This window comes from Microcebus murinus, chromosome 6 (assembly GCF_040939455.1).
Source record: "Microcebus murinus isolate Inina chromosome 6, M.murinus_Inina_mat1.0, whole genome shotgun sequence".
In the NCBI taxonomy this organism is placed as follows: domain Eukaryota; kingdom Metazoa; phylum Chordata; class Mammalia; order Primates; family Cheirogaleidae; genus Microcebus; species Microcebus murinus.
Genome location: NC_134109.1, coordinates 81,920,210 through 81,933,455, shown reverse-complemented (window position 1 = coordinate 81,933,455; position 13,246 = coordinate 81,920,210). Strand labels below are relative to the sequence as shown.

Genomic DNA, 13,246 nt, shown 5'->3' with positions numbered 1-13,246 from the left:
CTTAGGAAGTTTTCTGTTACTCTTTCATTAAATATATTTCCTTACCTTTTCCCTTTCTTCTCCCTGTGGAGTGCTGATAATATGAATATTTGTTTGCTTTTTAATTCTTTTTACTTTTATTTGTCTACCTGTGTTATTTCAAAAGGCCTGTTTGTAAGTTCAAGAATTTGTCTGGGGACAAACACCTTTTGTCTTTCATATATGCTTGAATCCTTCATGACTGTGTGGGTGTTCTTCTCTTAGAATACTCCCCTCTTAAATTTAAAATCTAGCAACCTCTCATATGAAGACTTGTAAACAAAATTTTGGAATCTTCTGTATATCCATAGAAGTTTGTCTGTAATATTATAGAACTCATCATTCTGTATTACTTTTTGTTTGTTTGTTTACATATCTGGGCTGTGAACTCTTTGAGGACATGGGTCTTACTTTATCTTGTAATTCCTATTGCCTAGTTTAGTACTTGGCATGTACTAGGTCTTCTTGTCTGTGTCCTATCATAATCTGTATTTCTCTTTTAGTTTTAATACTTACTGACAAAGCTGTTACTTCAGTTTAAATTCTGTTTGAGTTATTTCTGGACATAATGGTTAAGAACCAAGGCTCTGAAATCAGACTGCTCCATCATTTTCCAGGTGTGATTTTGGACAAATAATTAACCTTGCTAAGCTTTTATTTCTACATATGGAAAATAGAAAAAATAATAATACTTACATTATTGGTAGGATTAAATACATATAAAGCACTTAACACAGAGCGTGGCATAAAATACTTGGCATATTATATGTATTTTATTAGCTATTATTATTTCTGTTAATTTGTTCATTCACAAATATTGATTGAGCATTTCACTCTTTGCCAGTTATTGTGCTAGATACCAGAACAAGATAGATATATATGGTCCCTGTACTAATGGAATGATACTTCAGTATGTACCAGTTAGTATAAAGGTTATTTTAACAATTGTTCTAAGTGGTGGTGAAGAGTTACTGTTTCAATTAAATTGTAATTTCCCCATGCTTCCAAAAATTTGTACATTTTTATTGAATTAACTTTATTAAATAGTTTCATTGATTCTATATGTATAAAATATAAGTAGCAATAGCACACTGTGCCATAAACTGTGAGTTATTAAACTCATTAAATTCTTACCTAAAGTAATGAAGATGTATTGATGAATCCTAGAAAATTCGTTGCAGACTTTGTGTTTTGATTACTCAATAAAAAGCCTACAGTTTATTCAACTTCCATCTTTTTAAAAGTAGGGTGGTTTTTAGTACCAAGAGATAAAAAGTGTTTGGTATATCTTATCGAGATATTTCAAAAGAAGCATTTCAAGAGTAATTATGGCTAATTAAGTCATTAAGTATGAAATGTCTGATTTCTTAAGCACTAAGTTTGATGGTTGATGTCTCTGGCATTTTCACTTTGACACTTCTTGTTTTATTTTTATTATTAAGGTACATTCTCATTCTTTCTAACACATGGTTTTTGGTTGTGATTATCTTTCAAATTTTTTTTTTTTTTTTTTTTTTTGAGACAGCGTCTCGCTTTGTTGCCCAGGCTAGAGTGAGTGCCATGGCGTCAGCCTAGCTCACAGCAACCTCAAGCTCCTGGGCTCAAGCAATCCTCCTGCCTCAGCCTCCCAAGTAGCTGGGACTACAGGCATGTGCCACCATGCCCGGCTAATTTTTTGTATATATATTAGTTGGCCAATTAATTTCTTTCTATTTATAGTAGAGATGGGGTCTCGCTCTTGCTCAGGGTGGTTTCGAACTCCTGACCTTGAGCAATCCGCCCGCCTCGGCCTCCCAGCGTGCTAGGATTACAGGCGTGAGCCACCGCGCCCGGCCATCTTTCAAAATTTTTTAGAGCAATTTTTGTTAAACCATGGATAAATCAAAAATCTGTGTTATTTTTTAGTATGAATTCCATCATGGAATCAGTGCTGTGTGGACAGCTTGAAATATCAGTGAAGTGTTTGGGAAGGATGTGGCTAATGAATGCATAATATGTCAACAGTTATAGAAGTTCTGTTCTGGTGATTTAAATCTTGAAAATGAGCCATGTGGGCAACCTGAGATCAGGGTGAATAATGATGGGCTGAAAGCTATAGTGGAAGCAAATTCATCTCACCCAAGTGAATTAGAAGCAAGGTTTGACATTACTATTCTAACAATATTAGACCATTTGAAACAAATTGGCAAGGTAAAGAAGCTGGATAGATGGGTACCACATGAATTAAATGAGCATCTGAAGAGAAACTGTCTCAAAGAAACTGGATAGGTGGGTTCCGTATGAATTAAATGAGCATCAGAAGAGAAATCATCTTGAAGCTTGCCTTTCTTTGCTGTCACGACATAAAGGCAGACCGTTTCTACACTGTATTGTTACATGTGACAAAAAATGGATTGTTTTCAACAATCACAAACATTCAGCACAATGGTTGGATAAAGATGAAGTGCCAAAACACAGTCCAAAACCGAGTGTTCATTCTAAAAAGCCAATGGTGTCTGTTTGGTGGTCCAGCACTGCTATTATCCACTACAGCTTCATGAAACCTGTTCAATCAATTACAGCAGTTATCTACTGCAACAAAGTGGATGAAATGATGAGGATGCTTGTCATTAAGCAGCCAAGATTTGTTAATAGAAGACAGGCCAATCCTCTTGTAAGACAACGCTCAACCACATGTCGCACAAAGCTGCTCAAACTACAGAAGCTGGACTTGAAAACTCTCTGTCATCCACCATATTCATCAGACCTTGCATCAACTTCCAGGCCTTGGACCTCTTCTTGCAAGGAAAAATATTCAGTCCTCAACAAGCTGTGGAAAACATCTTTTGCAGTTTCATCACCACTCACTCTCCAGGTTTCTTAGCTGTTGGCATGAACAAGCTGCTGTTAAGATAGCAAAACTTTGTTGATAGTTTAGGCACATACTTTGATTAATTGTACTGCTTCTTGTTTGAGATACAATAAACTATATTTTTTATTTTAAATCGGACATTTCATATTTAATGACCTATAATAGTACGGTCTTTTGTTTTCAGATGGTTGAAATGTCTTTGTAATATAGGTACTGCATTTAAATGTTACATGATAGGAAGATGGAGTCTTGAAGAGTGGACAATAAATTTAAAGTATATTTTATTGTTTCCTTGAAGCTGAGGAAAAGAGTAAGTTGCTAATTGACCATTTTGTCTTTTCATTATATTACAACTTTCTTGATTCCACAGTTTTGCAAATATATGTAAAATACATGTGAAGTAATCAACATGCACTGTATGAGTTGTGAATTATTGCATTCCCATTGCACCTATTCTTGCTAGTTACAACCATTTTAACAAAAGTGCAGAAAATGAGAGAACAACGTGTAACTGATAACCCAGATGCAAAAACGAAATGTGGAATTATTAACAAAAATGAGTATTAATTCTATTTATATTTCAAGTCAGTTAGTGGACAAATTCTTTTTTAGTTTTTTATCAGTCTACTAAATGTTGACCTTTCTAGCTCTTAGCTTGTCAGTGTTCTTCACTTTGTAAGTAAGCTTCTTCAAAAATTGTCTATTCTCATTATTTCATATTCCATTTACTCTTTAACCCATTGTAAACTGGCTTCTACCCTTCAACTCACTGGTGACTTCCTAATTGTTTATATTAGCACTTCTCAGCCTTTTTGTAGCACTTGGCAATGGCTACTTCCACCTTCATGAAATGCTTTTCTGAGTTTCTGTGATACCCCTTTCTCAGAGTTTCCTCCTATTTCTCAGGCTCTTCTTCTATTTCCTTCAGGGACTCTTTTATTTTTGCTTGTGCTTTAAATGTACTTTCCAGGATTATATGCTTAGGTTTCTTTTCTTTTACATTTTATTCTTTCACTTGTCAATCTTACATTTATGTTTATGGTTCCATCTGTCTTCCATGAACTAATGGTTCTGCAATGTATATCTGGAGCTCAGCCTTTTTGTCTCAGTACAAGTCCTGAAATTACAATTGTCTCCTGAATTCAGCTGAGTGTCCTCAAACATATAACAGTCTAATATTCCTTAAAATCTATACAACCTTCTGTATTCTCTTATTTTGGTACAATTTTTCATTTAATTGTACCAATTTCTAGTAAAAAAAAAACCTAAATCTGTAGTATCTCTCAGATTTATCTTATTTTATCTATTTCTGTTATAATACTTATATTTCAAGCCCCTTATTCTCTCTCCCAGGATATTGTAACTATCTGCAGAGTGACTTTATCCAGAAATGACTTTTCTCTAGTCTATCCTTCTCATTGCCATCACAATCATGTTCTAAAATGCAGTGTTTTAGTATGTTATTCTTTATCTTAAAATCTTTTAGCTGTTTCTCATTACCCAGCAGTAGTTTTCAAATATCTATCTGTGCCTTGCCTACTTTTCGATCATTTAGAGCTACAGTCCCCAACCCCTGGGCTATGGACTGGTACTGGTCCATGGCCTGTTAGGAATCAGGCCACACAGGAGGACGTGTGAGTGGCAGGTGAGCAAGCAAAGCTTCATCTGTATTTATAGCCTCTTCTTCCCATTGCTTGCATCACCGCCTGAGCTCCACATCTGTCAGATTAGCGATGGCATTAGATTCTCATAGGGATACAATCACTACCGTAAATTGTGTATACAAGGGATCTAGGTTGTGTGCTCCTTTTAAGAATCTAATGCCTGATGATCTGAGGTGCAGCTGAGGCAGTGATGCTAGTGCTGGGGAGCAGCTGCAAATACACATTATCAGTAGCAGAGAGGTTTGCCTGCACAATAAATGTAATGTGCTTGAATTATCCTGAAACTATCACGCCTTCCCAAGTCTGCGGAAAAATTGTCTTCCATGAAACCAGTTCATGATACCAAAAAGATTGGGGACTAATGATTTAGAGAACTTCTGAGAAGCTCATATTCTGTACAGATTCTGAATCAGCTTAGAATTTAGGAATCTTTAAGAAGTTTTCCAGATGGTTTTAATAAACAGCCAGAGTTGGAAAACACTGACCTATATGTATTATTCAGATTCCTTATCATAAAGCATACAAAGACACTTCAGTATCTCCTTCTCCAGCACTATCTCATTCTGTTCTTCCTTCCCTCAGTCACTGTGTTCCAGCCAGGGTGCCTTCTTCTGGTCCTGGAACCCACAAGGTTTGATCTTCTTTTGGGATTTTTGCATAATTTTGTTTAATTGGGGGCAGGACCCTAGATTTCTATCTGCTGTACCTCTGTCCCCTCTACATCCCAGCCAGCACCTTCTTGGATTTCACATGTGGAACTCAGATTGAAAATCACTGAACTAATCAAAATCAATGAGACCTAGAAAGATTATATGACTTGCTGAAATTTATAATAGTGAATGGCAGAACTTATCTAAAATTTAGGATTTATATTCCTAACATAGGTTTTATTTATTGGTTTTCTGTACTTTCATATGTATTGTATCTGGACACGTTTGATCTAAATTGACCTCTTAATATTCTCCTTCCTAAATAAATTACCATATATTTGTTTCTTCATTTTTGTACTCATTTGTTTATTTATTCATTCTACACATATTTATATGACCATATAAGGATCAGTCTGGGTCCTGGGGAGAGGGGAGATAGGTAGAAAATTTGAATAATATAAATTTCCTGTCCTTAAGGTTCTCAAGACATATTTTATATATTTTATATTTAATCATAAAATACTATACAGAAAAATAAATTATTAATTTTTTAGAAGAGAAATCATAGTATATTCTTTTCTACTGTTTTCTTTCTTTCTTCTTTTTTTTTTTTTTTTTTTTATCCAGGGAAAGACCATGTTTGTAGATTTATTGGCTGTGGGAGGAATGATCGATTCAACTATGTGGTCATGCAGTTGCAGGTAGGTTACTTTGAAAATGTCTCTTAAAATCTTTCAGTTTTGATCAAAGTACCCAATTACTTATAGATATGAGTAAAAATAACATTCTTGGTATCATCTCAGAATGTTTTATACTGTGCAGATGGAACTTGTATTTAAACAGACTTGATATAGATTTTCTAAAAATGAAATGGTTGTCCTTGTCAGCTATTTTAGTTGACCTGTATTTTCAATGATTGTCATTTTTGCAGTTTTCAATCCCTGTATGGATAGAGAGATATAATGTGAGTCCTGTTCTTTTCTTGTCCCTTTCCCTTCCACCATTGATTTCCTTAGGGATTCCAATTTTCCATTTATGCTCTCAAATACTGTCTCAGTCTGTTTCATGCTGCTACAGAATACATGAGACTGGGTAATTTATGAAGAACAGAGATTTATTTCTTTCAGTTCTAGAGGCTAGGAAATCCAAGATTGAGGGACCTATGCTTTGTGATGGCCTTCTTACTGTGTCATCCCATGGTGGAAGGTGAAAGTGCAAGAAAGCATGCACATGTGCAAGGATTGTGGAGAAGGGAGCCAAATTTATTCTTTATAACAGAAACCTACTCCTGAGATAACTAACCCACTTCCACACTAATGACAATCCATTCACGAACGCAGAATCTTCATGACCTAATCAATCATTTCTTAAAGTCACACAATCTCAACACTGTTGCATTGGAGATTAAGTTTCCAACATGTGAGCTTTGGGGGACATGTTTAAACCATAGCAGACACCAACCCTGACCACTTGAAAATTTAAGCATTAATTGAGATAGAGGAAAAATGTCATTCCTCTCACTCTTTCCATCATTAACATAGCTCTGTTCTCTCTCCTTTAGATGTACATGGAGTTGGGTTGAGGGATCAGAGGAAAGAAATTGAGAAAGGGAATATTACAAAAATGACTGCAGCAGGGAGAAGAGGGAAACCATTCCATTTCCTCTGACACTGCCTCTGCCCCTGAACACACAAGTGCCCCTAAACTATAGTCACCCTCAAAGTTTAAAAGCCACAGTTCACCTTTTGCCTATCTTAGAGTTCTCATGATTTCCTTTCATCTTTAGCAAACTTTTTGGGGCATTTGATTAATTTCTTTCAACTTATCTAAATAACAGTAATTTCAAAGACATAGGTCTTGGCCTAAATCCTTCTCAGAGAGCTTTTTTTGTTTCTCTTGGCCATCCTTCAGCATTTGATTTAGATCTAAAAATGTCAACCTCTCTATAGACTGTAGCCTTAAAGTCTTTTTGAGTCATGTGATTCACTATCTCTTAAGCCATGTAGTTTTATTTCTTGAAGCAGCTATGCCTGAGGGTCATTAATATAGACCCTGCTTTCTCTACTTTGGCCAGTAATAATATAACTTTTTGTATGATATTTTATAGTTTTCATCTGGATTTATAATACATTTTATTTGATCCTGTCATATCCTCATGGGGAAGAGAGGACAGGTTTTATCCCCATTTTGCCTGAAGCTCAAGGAAGTTTGTGGTTTTCCTGGAACTAACTCATTTGATGGGTATTAAAGCTTGGTGTGGAATCCTAAGGCCAGTATTCTTGCTGTAATAAGAGAAAAATCTTCAGTTTTGTCTTTAGGTTACTACTGATTGGAGAATTATGGAGAGGAGCTTTATTTAGTCTGCAGAGTCTCTCTTAGTGTCAGCACATACTCATTTTTATTCTTGAACTTACCAAAAATCTTACTTTCTGTAAATGAGAAGGCTCTTAGTACCTTGGGGACTGGTATATATCAGGTAGTGATGGCCTTTGTCGCCTTTGGCAAGCTACTATGGACTTGTCCAAGAACCTTTCCATTTGACTTGCATGTTGTAAAATTAACCCATTAAACCCCTATCCTTATAGTTAGGATTGACTTGATTTGGGAAAAAGATAAAGCTGCTATAACTGCGAGATTATACTCTCTCTTAATTGGCATATGAAACATAACTACTAGGTCTCCCGCATATATTTTAATAAAATTCAGATACTCAAACCTAACTAAAACCTGAAATTCATTATTAAGTTAACCTTCTTCCCTTCCTCCTGGTGAGTCAATTACAAAATACCTGCCTTGAATTTTTTTAAGAAATAACCCTTTCTCTGTTGTAGAAATTCTAGCTATAGATCATTAAAATGGGTCTTAACATCTTACAGAATTCAAGCAGTTGTACACACTTATTTTCTCAATTCTCCTAGCAAGACTTGTCCAAGTTTCATCTAATATCCTGTCAGCATAGAAGCTTTATATGAGCATCCTTAGTTAGCAAAAGGGTGAAATTTTGTGATAAGCATGTTACCTAGTGAGGAGCAAAAAAAGTTTTGAGTCCTGTAACCAGTAAAAATGTAGATCTAGATTGCCTGACATATTTTTAAAAACTTTTTATTGTGAAAAAGATTAAACATACAGAAAAGTAAAGAAGCTAATATAATGAATACTATCTACTCATCTCAGTTCAACAATGATCAGTATATAGCTAATATTGTTTCAGGTATATCTCTTTCTTCCTATCCCTCCCTAGATTTTTTTTTTTTTTTCAGACAAGGTCTTGCTCTTGCTATGTCACCCCAGGCTGAAGTGCAGTGGCCTCATTGTAGCTCACTGCAACCTGGAACTCCTGGGTTCAAGCGATCTTCCTATCTTATCCTCCCAAGTAGCTGGGACTAAAGGCATGTGCCACCATGCCCAGCTAATTTTTCTATTTTTTGTAGTGATGTGGTCTTGATTTTGCTCAAACTGGTCTTGAATTCCTGGCCTCAAGCAATCCTCCTGCCTTGGCCTCCCAAAGTACTGGGATTACAGGCTGTGAGCCCAGCTACTGTGCCCAGCCAGTAAGCTTAAGCCTCTTTTAATCTATTGGTTCTCCCTTTATCTTTTATTTTCTTGCAGTTTTCTTTTTGTTGTTGTTTTTACTGTCATTTATAAAAATGCAGTCTTTTGATATGCAGGAGTTACCATATTCTTGATTTTGTTGATTCCCTGTGGTAGTGTCTAATATGTCCTTCTGTCCCCTGTTTTTCATATAAACTGATAATTAGATATGATTTCATTTTTTTTTTTATTTGACAAGGATACTTCAGAGGTGAGTTGTGTGTTTCCTATTGCATCACATTAGGAGGCATTGTTTGGTTTCTCTTTTAGTGATGTTAAGATTGATCAGTGGGGAAAAAAAAAAGATTGATCAGTGGGTTCAGAGATTGTCAGCCTAATGCATCCATTCTAAAGTTACCAATGGCAGGGCACGGTGGCTCATGCCTGTAATCCTAGCACTCTGGGAGGCTGAGGCGGGTGAATCCCTCAAGGTCAGGAGTTTGAAACCAGCCTGAGCAAGAGCAAGACCCTGTCTCTACTAAAAATAGAAAGAAATTAATTGGACAACTAAATATATATAGAAAAAATTAGCCAGGCATGGTGGCACATGCCTGTAGGCCCTGCTACTCGTGAAGCTGAGGCAGAAGGATTGCTTGAGCCCAGGAATTTGAGGTTGCTGTGAGTTAGGCTGATGCCACTGCACTCTAGTCCAGGCAACAGAGTGAGACTCTGTCTAAATAATAATAATAATAATAAGTAAATAAAGTTACCAATGGCTTTATCAACTCATTAGTAATCATTGCCTATACTCATTATTTTAATGGGGGTTGCAAATATACTATTCTATCATTTCTTCATTTATTAGCTAGAATTCTTCTTTAAAAAGTACTCCATCCTCTATTAGATTATCCTGGATCCATTTCATATAGGAAAGACAGTACTAATATTTGATTATTTATTTATCAATTTTCAGAATAATGAGTTGGTTCCCTAATAAAAATACATATAAAGATTTATAGGCCAGGTGTGGTGGCTCACGCCTGTAATCCTAGCACGCTGGGAGGCCGAGGCGGGCAGATTGCTCGAGGTCACGAGTTCGAAACCAGCCTGAGCAAGAGCGAGACCCTGTCTCTACTATAAATAGAAAGAAACTAATTGGCCAACTATTATATATAGAAAAAATTAGCTGGGCATGTTGGCACGTGCCTGTAATCCCAGCTACTTGGGTGGCTGAGGTAGCAGGATTGCTTGAGCCCAGGAGTTTGAGGTTGCTGAGTTAGGCTGATGCCACGGCACTCACTCTAGCCTGGGTGACAAAGTGAGACTGTGTCTCAAAAAAAAAAAGAAAAGAAAAGAAAATTTATAAGTCCATGAACTCATGGATTTAATATATATTTGTTGTCTTTCAGTCATTGCAGTTGTTTTTCTCTTTAATGTTCCAATTGTCCAGTCTTTGGCTAGTGGTGCTTCCTTCAAGTTGGGTCCTCATTCATTTTGACAGAACTAGACTACAGCAGTCTTTGATAACATCCTTCTTTTCTGGTATAACACCATGTACGGGGCTCATTCTGTACATTTCATGCTCCAAGTCTAGAATCAGCTACTTCTCCATTAAGCTCTGATACCTTAATGGAAAAATGGTATTTAGAGACCATGATCTAGACGTCTGGATGTCCGTTGCAGTTGGGTTGGTCATTACTTTTAAGTTTTTTTCCAAGTGGAGAGATTCAGGAAATACATTTTTAAGAAAAAATATGTCATGGTTTATGTTGATGTTTCTAATTCAAATTTACAATAATAGAATTACTAATAGCTTCTTTTTATATTTTATTTCTTTCCTCTTATGTACTTTTTAATATATGTATAGATGAAATGATCTGATTGTAATTTACATGAAAATAACTAGTATGTGTGTATGGGAAAGGAGAGGGTGTGTGTGAGGAGTATAGTAATAAATGAAAAAGATTGGCCATCAATTGATAATTGTTAATTCTCAGTGATAGAAACACGAGGTTCATTTTATTTTTTTCTCCTTTTAAGACTGTTTCAAATTTTCAGTTAAAAAAAAACACTTATATTTTTATTGGGATCTTGTTAAATTGATAAAATTACTTGGACAAAATGAACTTGCTTCTTTTATTCATTCTATATTAGTATATGTAAAGATTGTTTATTTTTTAAATGCCTGAATATCGGTCAGTAAGATGACTGTACCATATTTTATTTAACAATTCATTTATTGGCGGAAGTCCCCTCTTATCCAAGGAGGATATGTTCCAAGATCCCCAGTGAATGCCTGAAACCAGGGATAGCACCAAACCTTTTATATCTATTATTGGAGTTTACTACTAAGGGACTAACTGGCAGGTAGCGTATATAGCATGGATTTACTGGACTAATGGGATGATATACGTCCTGGGTTGTATGGAGCAAGATAGCATGAGATTTTACCACACTACTCAGAATGGCCCACAATTTTAAACTTATGAATTGTTTATTTATGGAGTATTCCATTTAATATTTTGGACCATGGTTGACTGCAGGTAACCTAAATCAGGAAAGTGAAACTGTGGATGTTGGGAGACTACTGTATAGATTGTTTTTAGTTTTTCCCTATGATAAATAATAACCACTAATAGTATTGACTCTGAAGTATAATTTGATGGGTCAAACCTATTTGTTTTTACCATGTTAGTAATGCTTTTCCCCATATTCTTATTGGCCTGGTATTTCAGATTTTACTAATTGATACATTAGATTTACATTTTAAAAGACTTAAATGTTGGCTGGGCACGGTGGCTCACGCCTGTAATCCTAGCACTCTGGGAGGCCGAGGCAGGCGGATTGCTCCAGGTCAGGAGTTCGAAACCAGCCTGAGCAAGACCCCGTCTCTACTAAGAATAGAAAGAAATTAATTGACCAACTAAAAATATATAGAAAAATTAGCCAGGCATGGTGGCGCATGCCTGTAGTCCCAGCTACTCGGGAGGCTGAGGCAGCAGGATTGCTTGAGCCCAGGAGTCTGAGGTTGCTGTGAGCTAGGCTGATGCCACGGCACTCTAGCCCGGGCAACAAAGCGAGACTTTAATCTCAAAAAAAAATAAATAAATAAAAAGACTTAAATCTTTTAAATCATTACTAATATCATAAGTCAAAATTAATTTATTTTTTGAAAGCTTTTATGATGGTAAAAGGTTATTTATAATAAAGTTCTAATATTAGGCATATTTTGGCAATCAATTTTGATTTTGAAGAAAAACTATTGGAATGCTAGTAAAAGTTATTAGATACTCTCATGGGGTTATAAAACTCATTGCTCTAGATTGTCATTTATTTTACATTTACTAGGGGTGTAGAAGACAGTAAACTTCCTTAAGATTAAAAATAATAATAAAGATAAATACCAATTTATGCTGTGGGAAAACTGCATTTTAAAAAAAAGATAGGAAGCATGAAAGGCTGCTGACTTTACTATAATTTTTAAACTCTTAGATTATTGAAGAGTAATTAATATTTTACTTTGAATGATACTTGAATTGATTACTTTTTCAAAAGTGAAATCAGTTGTCTTTAGATGAAGTGATTGTATTTAGTTCCATGGTAACCCCAACACATACATTATGAAATTTGGGAAGTAGAGAGATTGGGATATTTAAGTCCCCTTGTGATAATGGGAGTGTCTCCACTCTTTGGGAGGTAGAACTGCGGGATCATAGTCCTGCTCTCCTCTTCAGATTACTGGTTTATCACCTAAGCAACAAGTAACCTTTTTGGTGTGGAGCAGCACCATGAAAAAATATGGTAGAAAAGCACTGTAGGAAAAGAATAGTTTGGAGTCAGATAGACTGAGATTTGAAAACAGGTTAACATTATTTAACCTCTTTGAACTTCAATTTCCTCATCTGTAAAACAGGAACAGACACAACTTCTATTTCGGTTGCTGTGAGGATTAAATGCAGTCATGAATGTAATACATTTGGCGCAGGCTCATTGCTTTACTGCTATGAGTAATCGAGTATTTGTCATATCATATTTGGTCATAATAACAATAGTTAGCATTTGTTGAGTACCTGCTGTATACCAAACAATATTCTAAAGTTTTACATGTATCTTCTTTAATCCTAACGAACTCTGCAAGGTAGGTTTTATTAGTCTTATTTTATAAGGAAACTGGTAGAGGAAAGTTAAGTAGCTTATATGGGAATATATGTTAGGCAGTAGTGAGGAATTACTGCTCAGGGTATGTATATTTTATATATATACATTTGGTTATTTATGTTTTAGATAATCAAGTCTATATTTTATAACATGAGAGATAAAGGGAAATGTGCTGAATCAGAAACATGATATGCTAAAAAACTGGTTATTTTTAAATTTGTCTGAAACATTCATCTTATTAAGAGAATCTCTTCTGTTGTATGTATGAGAGGATCATGATTTGGTTAAAACCCTTGCTATTTCAGTTAATACATTTTTCAAGTGTAAATGAATAATTTCCCAGTCTTCTCTTATAACATAGTTTTAGTACCATA

General features: G+C 35.5%; 1 protein-coding gene across 6 annotated transcripts in view; it reads left to right on the top strand.

Moving 5' to 3' along the window:
• Nucleotides 1-13,246, top strand: part of TTBK2 (tau tubulin kinase 2) — a 148,896-nt gene that overhangs the window by 56,988 nt on the left and 78,662 nt on the right. For all 6 annotated transcript variants that reach the window (XM_012766576.2, XM_012766572.2, XM_076004284.1 and 3 more), the window contains one exon: nt 5,811-5,884. In XM_012766576.2, coding sequence (XP_012622030.1) covers nt 5,811-5,884 — 74 coding nt within the window. The remainder of the gene's footprint in view (nt 1-5,810; nt 5,885-13,246) is intronic.